General features: G+C 59.4%; 1 protein-coding gene across 2 annotated transcripts; it reads right to left on the bottom strand.

Moving 5' to 3' along the window:
* Positions 1–17: 17 nt before the first annotated feature.
* MCOLN1 (mucolipin TRP cation channel 1) lies at positions 18–8,513 on the bottom strand. 2 transcript variants are annotated; one of them, XM_042928280.1, is made up of 14 exons: positions 8,406–8,513; positions 6,076–6,272; positions 5,205–5,372; positions 4,951–5,116; positions 4,431–4,539; positions 4,088–4,184; positions 3,775–3,874; positions 3,440–3,546; positions 3,164–3,313; positions 2,924–3,025; positions 2,374–2,496; positions 1,901–2,116; positions 341–471; positions 18–244 (listed from the first exon to the last, which is right to left on the bottom strand). In XM_042928280.1, the coding sequence occupies exons 1-14, from the start codon at positions 8,434–8,436 to the stop codon at positions 208–210; spliced, it is 1,734 nt and encodes a 577-aa protein (XP_042784214.1). In that variant the 5' UTR covers positions 8,437–8,513; the 3' UTR covers positions 18–207. The 2 variants fall into 2 exon arrangements, with proteins under 2 accessions (XP_042784214.1, XP_042784212.1); XM_042928278.1 differs by lacking the exons at positions 18–244; positions 341–471 and having other exon boundaries at positions 921–2,116.
* Positions 8,514–10,206: the final 1,693 nt, after the last annotated feature.

The raw sequence follows: 10,206 nt of genomic DNA on the forward strand, positions 1-10,206 counted from the left end.
ATGCCCCTCCCACTAGAACCGAGAACAAGTTTATTTTCCCGTTTATTTAACACCCACCCACCCCTGTCCCACCCGTGTCCGAGCCGATTGGCACAGGTCCTCAGGGCACGGCAGGGAACCGGTCCTTTAAAAGCAAACCCTAAAAATAAATAAGCGTGAGTCTCCGCAGTCGGAGGGCTAATGTCCAATAGCAGCAGCGGGTCCGAATCAATTCACCAGCAGCGAATGCTCCTCCGAGGCGTCCCTGAAAGAGAAGCCGTATCAGCCGGCCAGCGGGGCAGAAGGCAGCAGTTCCCTCGGGCCCACGCCCTCTCCGCAGCCCCCAATACCCAACTCGAACCTGCCGCAGCAGCAGAGGAGGCTGCAGGCCGAGCCGCTCCCTCGACGGAACTTGCCGGAGGTGGGGCTGTCCTGGCACTGCGCGATGTAGGCCTGGAGCTCGCTCTCCTCCGCGCCAGCACCTCCGGGGTGCTGCGGGGAAACGCGGGGTGGCCCCTTTGATGTCTGGCCTCCCCACCACCACCTCGCCAGCCAGCCAACTGGATCTCCTCCTGGTTCCTTCCACCAGCCAAGCTTCCCCGCCTCCCCCCACCCCCACCCCTTTGCACTCTCTGCACTCACGGTCCCCTGCACCTTCCCTGGCCTCCCGAATACGTGCCCCCGCATCGCAGTCAGTTGGTGCCCTCTGCTGTGCTCCAGCACCCAGAACCACACGTGACACAATCTGGGTGCTTGACACGCAACTACTGAGTTGGGTGCACACGGCGGGATCAAGGTCTGGGCTTGTACGTCCCAAGCTGATACACACGTGTGACGTTTAGGCGCTAGAGCAAGCTCCACAGGGGCTCCTCGGGCCTGGGTGACAGAGTGTGTCTGTGGGATGGTTTATCCATGTTTGCAGCGGGGGGGGGGGGTGCACATCTGCTTTCAGCAGAGCCTTCACCCCCTCCCAACCTGGTAGAGGAATCAGCATCTCTTCCCCAAGTCCTTTCTGGCTACTGGGCCTTTGCTCTGGCTGTTCCTTCTCCCGGGTGCTCTCTCTCTTCAACTCTCATGTCGTCAGTCCAGAAGTTTCTGAGATGATGGCAAGGTTTGCTATCTGTGCCGACCAACCTGGTCGTCACCAGCCATACTGGCTTTTGAGCACTTGATATGCGAAAGATGTGAGTGAGGAACTGAGTGTGGAATTCACTTTGATTCAAGTCAAAATTTAAGTAGTCACAGGTGGCTAAGATTAGTATTAGCACATTCTAGAAACTCTCCCAGACTCACCCCAGTACCAGTCTAGACCAGGGGACCCTCTGTAGCCTTCGTTCCTTTCACCAGCTGGTCACCACCCTGCCCACTGGTCCAGACTAGTCTGTATACACTGCGTTTCCTAGATACCCACCCAGCGCAGGGTCTGGCCCACCTGCCACCCCCACATTCTACTCCGACCCCTTTCCTCTGAGCCCCGCAACCTGCAGGACCGCCACTCCCTGGACTTAAAGAGCTCCCGCCCAGACCACCCTACAGAAGAATTAGGAGCGGGGCCTTCCGGAATCCCTCAGTCCTGGGTTGAGCCTGGCCGCTTAGCAGCTGACCTCAGGCAAGTCACTAAAACTCTACAGCCTGGTCTCTCGCTTGGTAAAAGCAGACTCAGGAAACCTTACCTGGCCAGAACCCCACGCGGATGAAACCAAGACTGGCGGCTGCGATCGGCACCACCACCCCAGTCACCTCTCTCTGGCTTCTCAGAGTCTCCCACCTTCTCCCCCTGGACCCTTCCCTCCTCACCCTGCCTCATGTGCCCTGAGACCCTACTAAGGGGACCTGGAGCCCCAGGTACACGGCTGCGAGTATGTGAGGGCTGGCCGCACTGGAGGCAGGCTGGGGGGAGGGCGTGGGGGCCGGCACCGACCTTGATGGTGTCGTAGGCACCAGTGATGAGCGCGATGAAAAGGCTCAGCACCATGTAGATGAAGAGGCTGATGAAGGAGTAGAGGTAGAGCTGGGAGAACAGCCAGACGAGGCTGCTGCGGCCCTGCTGGGCCTGCATCGCGGCGAACGTCACGAACATGTCGTCCCCGTTGATGAGCGAGAACAGGCACTCGGACACCATGGACAGCGAGCGAAACTGCCAGCAGGGCGGTGGGGTCGTGCCGTCAGAGGCAGCCACAGGCAGGGCCGGGGGCAGGGTGGGGTCACCGGGGTCAGAGGGAATAATGGGCAGAACTCCCGGGAAGGTACCAGGGGCCAAGGTGGGTGATTCCGTGCCCCCACATCAACAATCAATAAGCCAGGGGTCAGAGGGTTTAGGAAGTGGGCTTAGAGAGGGGAGACAGGAACCCCTGGACTGTGGATCCTGAGCAGCACGCCCCGGACAGCCCCTACCTTCACGTGGTAGGGCCCCAACACGATCCAGCCACAGAAGCAATAGCCCAAGTAGATGACAGCCACACAGCAGCAGAAACGCATGACGCTGGGCAGGGCCACCCGCAGCGTGGCAATGAGAATCTGTGGCAGGCAGATGGTGGGGGGGGGGGGGGGGGTGCGCACAATGAGGGTGTGGGAACCCAGGTGGGACTTGCGAATGGCGGTGAAGCGGGCAGGGCCTGGCTGAAGTCACGCCAGAGCCGCCACAGAAGCCGGGAGTTGAGAAGTTGGGGTTGAGAAGGGGCCGGGTGGGGACGAGGGGGCCTGAGGCTATCCCACGACCAGACTCAGCTGGGTGCGTGTAAAGCAGCGGGCTCACGTGGCTGTGGTTCAGGTGTAGTGACACGGACGTCTGGGGCGGGCAGGTATGGGGAAGAGGCTCATGACAGGCCACCTAGAGAGGCCGCTGACTGCCATACGTGTATGAATTTATCTGGGGGAGGGAAGTGAGATCTGGGGAGCATATGGCTGCCGTCTAGAGGGTCCAGCCTGCACACACGCGGCTTACGTTGTACTTATGGAAGAAGGTCAGATAGCGGATGACGCCGACCCAGACGAGCAAGGTGGAGGTGCCCAGGAGGATGCTGCAGACATCGTAGCTCGCCAGGTTCTAGGGACAAGAGCAGCGTCAACCCCATCTGGCCTGGCCCTTCTGGTGGGGGGGGGGGGGCCCAGGCAGGATTGGGGGGAACGTGTATTAGGGGAGCAGCACCTGGAAGGGGACAACAGGGCCCCAGGCAGGACCCACCTTGGCTTCGATGCCAATCTTCATGATGGTACCCGAGATAGTGAGCACATCGCTGGTGACCAGCAGGATGTACCAGCCGTTGACAAATTCCAGCCGCTCCCACAGGCTGATGACCCGTCCCCGCTGCCGCCACATGAACCCAACAAACTCCTGCAGGAGGTAGGAGGAGTGAGAGCCTGTCCAGGGAAGGGACCCGCTCTCCCCTGGTCCTTAAGGCCCCAGAGCTGGGCAAGGCCGGCTTGGGCACATGTGCAGGCCACTGGAGGCAGCTCTCACGTTCTGCAGCAGAAAGCCACGGAGCAGCGAGCGGGCACACAGCAGGAAGGAGAAGGAGCAGGTGAGGATCACGACCACGTCAAACAGGAGCCGGAAGCTGTTGTCTCCTGTGAGGAGATGACTTGGGTAGAGCCAGGAGTGGCTCAGGGCCTTGGGAGACTAGGGATGGGGCTAGGCCAGGCCTAGGAGGCTGCAGGACTGGTTGTGGCTCCTCAGTGAGCTCACGGGTGACCTGGGCGAGTCAGGAACTGGGTCCGTGCTGGCCTGGGACTTGGCGGGCTCCCCAGGCAGGTCAGGACCTCCGGTCCTAGCTGGTGTGGGGCTTGGGGGCTCACCGTGCCTGAAGACGCTGGGGTGCTTACACTCCTGGATGTGGGCCTGGGTCTCCAGGCTGATGGGGATACGGCCGCTGTGCGCCTTATTGTCAAAAGTGATCTGTAGCAACACGGCAAGGCAGGAGGAGCCAGACTGGACCTTGACACACCCAGGCTCCCAGATCCGCACGATGGACGGTCTGTCCAGCCCCATCCCCCTTCTCACCCCCATGCTGCCCTTGGCCAAGGGCCCCAGCCCCGGAGCTCAGAAGCCCTGCAGGCAATCCCTACTACTGGCAGGCCCTACACCCTCGTCCCGGACCCTGGGGCTTACCAGGACACTGAAGGTGTAGCAGTCTGGAATTTCGTTGTTGATCAGGCTCTGGAGGTTGATGGTCTTCAGCTGGAAGTGGATGGTGACGTTGATCAGCCTGGGGGGTGGTGGGGAGGCCTGGGTGAGGGGGAGGGGCTCTGCTCCTCCCGCCTGCCACCACCCGGCCCCCACCAGTGCTCCTGCCCCAATGCTGACTCTGCAGCTTGCAGAGGAAGTGCTCGCACACAGGCATCAGCGTGGCCTTCCTCTGTCCCCGCCTGTGAGGGGGCGGCCAAGGATGCCTGGCATCCTGCCTCCCCCAACCCTCGGCCCAGCCCTGGAGGCCCCCTCCGTCAGGCAGTACTTGTGGAATTTGAGCGTGAGGTTCTTGTAACTGGCGCTGCCGTCCGAGAGGGAGAGATCATCACTGGGGGGCACAAGGGGTCTCTCAGGGGGGTCCACCCGGATGCAGTCTGAGGACAGGGAGTCAGGGAAGGGACACTGGGGGCGGGAGAGGCACAGGCAGGTCTCCCCAGAGTCCCCGACAGCCCCCTTCCCTCCTTCACTTCCCACTATGAGCTTAACGGTTGTCATTTGTTCCCCCACTGTCTCCCCAGGACAGGGCCCAGTGTGTCTCATTCCGGACACAGGCCCTAGGGCCTGGCCCTCAGTGAGCTCCCAGACGTTTAGTGGATCAATGACATTAAGACACCACGCGTGCGTTTTCCTGCGGACCAAACATTCCCCCGGGGACACCCTGAGCGTCGAGTCACGATCGATCGGGACAACCCTATCTCCTAGAAGGCTGGGAGGCAGAACCCGAATGTGACTCCCAGCAGCCGCGCTACCCCGCCTGCTGTGTCTGCCCCGCCCCGCCTGCTCACCAGTGACAACCAGCGGATCAATGTCAAAGGTGTCGTTGGCCGGGTCCACGTGGCCGCGGTGGTAGTAGTGCTGGCAGAGGGCCAGGGCCGAGCCATTGGCCCAGGGGCCACCTCCGCCCCGCACGTAGGCATACCGGCCCAGCGACACATCGGGGAGCATCAGGTACTGCGGGCAGGGAAGGGGAGAAGCCGTCAGCCCTGCCTGCTCTCCCCTGCCTGCCCCCTCGCCTGCCGCCCCCCGGGGGGCCCCGCACCTGGTCCACGGTGTGGAAGATGGCCTGGTAGAGCTGCTCCCGCGTGTAGGCTGCGAAGGTATCATCCGCCCCATCAGAGTAGCCCAGGAGGAAGAGGTGCCGGAAGGCAATGGTGTTCTCCTCCCGGAAGGTCACTGCCAGCTGGTTGCTGAGCCCGAACAGGATGAGCTGGTGGAGGGAGCAGGCATCGACAAAACTGGGATGGGGCCTCCCCCAGGGCACGAGTGGAGGAAGGCCCACCAGAAATCCCCGGTGAGCAGCACACAGCAGGTGTTCGTACATCTCATGCCCGAGATCAACGTTCATTAAATGTTTAGCAGGTGCCGGGTTCTGTGCTGAGCCCAAATCTACAGGGTAAGTACCACCAATGGGCCCTCGTACCGAAAAGAAATCAGAAGTGTGGTAATACGCCCCGAATCACAGCACCAGACCAAGAGCTCCTTAGGGCAGGGGCTCGGTCTGATTCGTCTTGGGGTCCCCAAAGCCCACCATGGGGCCTGGGATGGCAGCAGTATCTATCTGTTAAGCCACCGGGTCCGTTCTCTTTGAGGCACCAGGCTGCCTGGGTTCAAGTGCCAGCTCCCCATGCTTGGTTGCTCTGTGATTTTGGACAAATCCCTTCACCTCTCTGGGCCCTGGCTGCCTCATCTGTAAAAGGGTGACAATACGAGTTGCCAGGACCTCCAAGGGCATTTGTGAGTTTACCAGGAGCTGTTCCCACACAGACCTGGGAGAGCTTTGTGACTGATCACTGCCATTGTCACTGTCCTTACGTTGCTGCAGCATCAGGACTAGGCTCTGACTCCAGGACTCTCCTTCAAGAATGGCGGCGGCCACAGCTGGGTTCTGCTGGGGCCCCTGCACGACTCACCTGCACAGTGACCACCAAGATCTTCACGACTTGCAGCATCAGCTTGAAGGGCTTGCGACCCTTGGCCCGGAATTTGTCACAGGGACTCATGAAAAAGTACTTGAGGCGGCGACGCAGGTCCTCCTCTTCCGGAGGGACCGGGGAAGCCCCGGCCCGGGTGCCATACCCAGGACTGGGTGTCAGGAGACGCTCCGTCTCTGAGGGAAAGGGAGAGGGCAGTGGGGATCACCTGGCAACAGGGGAGACAGGTCCCCTGCTCCAGCCAAGAAAAGAACTCTCATCGAAGAAAACCCAGAAACTCGGCAACGTTTTATGGATACACACAGCAATAGCGCTCAGAGGCTACTAATTCCAATTTGGGGCTCAAAAAGGCCTGAGCTGATGCGTGACCCTGTTGCTCACTGGCTGGGGCAGGGCACCCGGCCTCTGAGCCTCAGCTTCCTCCTCTGCAAAATGGGGCAGTAATATCCCTCACCGGGAAGCTGAAGGTCTGATGCTCACAAAGCATCGACCACAGGGGCTGGTGCGTGGTAAGAGTGTCTGAATATCCCATCCTCGTTCTAGTTGTTGGTTTGTGGGGAAAGCACGAATGGCTTCCACTGGCTTCTCACAGGGCACTCAAGCCTCCAAGGGCTTATATCAACTCCAGCCCCCAGGTGGGAGCATGGAGCTCAGCTACATTCCAGTTTTTTCTTTCTTTTTTTTTTTTTTTTAAAAAGAAGAAGAGCAAGCATGAGTGGGGGAGGGACAGAGGGAGACAGAGAATCTTCAAAGAGGCTCGATACTCAGTGCAACGTTCAATCCCATGATCCTCGGATCACGACCTGAGCCGAAATGAAGAGCTGGAAACTCAACTGACTGAGCCACCCAGGCACCCCTTCCCGTTTTTTCTGGTCAAACACCCAAAGAAGGGCCCTTCTGCTCATCACTCATGGTGACCTGGCCCACCCAGCTGACACTCTCACAAGCCACAGGCCTGAAGAAGGAGAGATCGACAATAACAGAGCACATTTGCTCAAGACTCACTGTACCCCAGTGGGTGTCGTTATGCCATTTGTGCGTCGGCTCGTGAGCTAATATAGCATCTTCATTAAGGGTCCCAACTTCTGGAAATCACACAGCCCTAGAAACAAATCCCAGACCTGCCACTTCCCAGTTGGGGGATCCTGGACATCTTTTAAAACCTCTGTGTCCTCATTTGAAAAGTGGAAATTAAAAAAAAAAAAAAGAGTCTACCCTGAGGCTGAAATTCTGGAAGGTGTTCTGAGAATGAAGACAGACAAGACAAAAGCCTCTGTTCAGCTCTAGAATTTTAGTAATTCTTCAGCAAACAGGGACTATTCTAAGCATTACTCGTTTCCTTCACTCCTGATCAGCCCAAGAGGAAAGTCCAAGGTTTCATCACCTGCTGGGGTCACAGCTGGTCACAGCAGCCCAGGACCATCCCTGACAGCCCCCCCCCCCCCACACACACACCCCTACTGGGAGAACCCTGCTTCTTTCCAGGACCTGGCTGGCTGGCTGCCTGGCACAGCCACCAGGATGAATGTGGCACCGTCAGAACCTGTCGTGCAGGGAGGGCCAGCTCCTGGCTGGTCCCCTTGGAGCTGGGATGCTGTTGTGGAGTTGTTTACAAGACAGCTGGATGGGAAGCCAGAGGGCAAGCCCGCCTCCCTAGCTGGGATCACAGTTAACCCACCCCAGATCCTACCAGCAGGGACGGCTGAAAGACCAACACAAAGGGTCCTCCTCCAGCCCCACCCCCCGCATTAAGAAGCAGAGACTGAAAATACTGGAGGCTGGGCAAGCCACCTCCTGAGTTCAAGGAAGCTGAGCTTCCATGGGTTTGGACTTAAAAATCGAGTTAAGTGCCAAGGTCAAGGAGGCAATCTGAGTTTTAGAGAAGCTGAGCGTTGCCTCCTGGATTGGGGAAGGGAATCCTGGGAGTTTCACGTGAGGTTTGGAGAAGCTGGTGCCCGCTGAGAGTTCCAGCAAAGCTGAGCAAAGCAGAACGCAAACCCTGGAAACCTCCTCGGCGCGAGCTGGCGAAGCTGGCGGCCCACCCGCTGCCTGAGTTTAGGGACTCTGAGCACAACGTGGGTCCAGGAAGAGCACTCGGCAGTCCCGCCACTCCGAGGTCGGAGGAGCTGGTGCCCACCTGTGGCCCAGGTGCTAGGAGCCATCTGTCCTTATCTCCACCCCCGGGAAGCCGAGAGGTCAGCACCGGAGTTTAGGCAAGGGAAACCGGGAGCTCAGCCGCCCCAGGTCGGGGAAGCTGGCCGCCCGCCCGCCGCCCGCGTTCGGAGGCCCGCGGGGCCGCGCGCCCTCACCTGAGCCGCGCCGGCCCACGGGGGCTGCCATGCCAGGACGGGGAGCGCCGGACGCCGGCGGGCGCGGCGGGGCAGCCGGGGTCCGAGCGCCCGCCGCTGCCACTGCGGCCTCGCTCCCTCGCGGTGCAGCTTCAAACCCTCTCGCATCAGCTGACTCGAGCCGCGGTCACGTGATCGGAGCGGCGCCGCGCCCCCCCAACCACTGGAAGCACGTGACCGGATCCTGTCCCACCCCCTGCGCCACGACAATCCCTGCGGCCGCAGCACGCATGCGTTGTCCTCGGCTGGCGACTTGCGGGGCGGAGGGCGGTCTTGGGGCCCTAACGCCGACGGTCCCTGAAGGTGCTGGGGGATGGGCTGGCTGTGAGAATGCCAAAGTAGGGCTGGTTCCGTCCTGGCTCCTTGCCACGCCTCCGTCCGGTGCCGGATTCTAGGGTTCCAAGTTCAAGGCTTGACCCCTTACCCTCCCCAGAGTCCGAGGATGATCGTCCGTCCTGTCTCATGGCTGCTTCTCTGGCCTGGCAGAAACCTCATGCTTACTCGCATCTCGGCTTCCGCTCCTCTCATCTGAACTGTCGGCAAATCTATGTCATTTCCTAATTGTGTCCTAAATAGGACCACTTATCCCCACTCCTATGGCCGTCAGCCGAGAGTCCCTCATCATTCCTGGCCTGGACCACTGCAGCCACCTCCTTCCTAACCTGAGGCTCCCACTCCTGCCCCCTGCACTGTCCAGGCAGCAGCCGGAAAGCATTTTGGAAGAGTAACTCCTGTTGAGTCTTCTGCCACACCTGTCGACGTCTTCCCGTTGCTCTAGGATAACAAGCAAACTCCCACCTCAGTCTGCCAGGGCCCTCTGCTCTGGCCCCAATCTCCCCTAGCTCATCACTCAACAGCCCCGGGGCCTTTGCACACTCTTGCTTTGAAACACGCTGGTTAAGAACTCAGGCTCTGGCGGACAGACAGTTTGGATTAAATCTAGGCCCTGCCAACTGCCACTTACTTCTACATCCGCCAAAGGGTCCCTTAAACTCCACATGTCTGGTTGCTCGTTTGCAAAATGGGGATATTTAGTCATAGTTACCTGTCTGGTGAAGCTGTGGAATTAAAAGAGAAAATGCGAGAGCATAAACTGCAAGGGTACAGAGCAAGGCCGGGCAACCAGCACTGACAATTAAATTAGTGGGTTATTGGGATTCTAGAATCCCTCCTCAGGAAAGCAGTCCCCCCAGTAACTGCTTTTCAAAGCTTTCTGAAATTGGCATCTGTGAGTTCTGTGAAGGCCAAGGCCGTGCTTATCTTGCTCTCTGTTGAGGCTCCAGGAAGCAACAGATTTTGGCTGAACACATAAATGAGCGCCTCTTCTGTCCAGTGCTGTACCTAGAACATGGGCTGTGAAGGGCGTGGGGTAGGCTGTGGGAACACAGAACACATGGGATAGGGCTGCCGGCAAGGTCTCCTATCAGCCTCCATTATCAGCCTTCTAGACTGTCAACATGCCAGAAATTCCACCACTCAGAGAAAAGCCAGAGGGAAGGGATCCTGTTCAGACCACCCGCCAAGGAAGTCTGCCCTTGACTAGGGTGGCTAGGGTGCTCTCGGGGAGCAGAGTGGTAACTACGGTGGGCCAGTGTGAGCCCTTGTGGGGGAACGGGGAAGCCTGGAGGATTAGGGGCAGGGAGCCAGGACATTGGGGTTCCAGCTGTGGCTGGCACGGGCCACACCCTCCCCCATCTCCCGAGGAAAGGGCTGTGCCTTAGTGGAAAAAGAGAAACAGCCAAACCACGACACAGAGCCAGGA

The sequence above is a fragment of the Panthera leo genome, chromosome A2 (assembly GCF_018350215.1).
Source record: "Panthera leo isolate Ple1 chromosome A2, P.leo_Ple1_pat1.1, whole genome shotgun sequence".
Classification (NCBI taxonomy): domain Eukaryota; kingdom Metazoa; phylum Chordata; class Mammalia; order Carnivora; family Felidae; genus Panthera; species Panthera leo.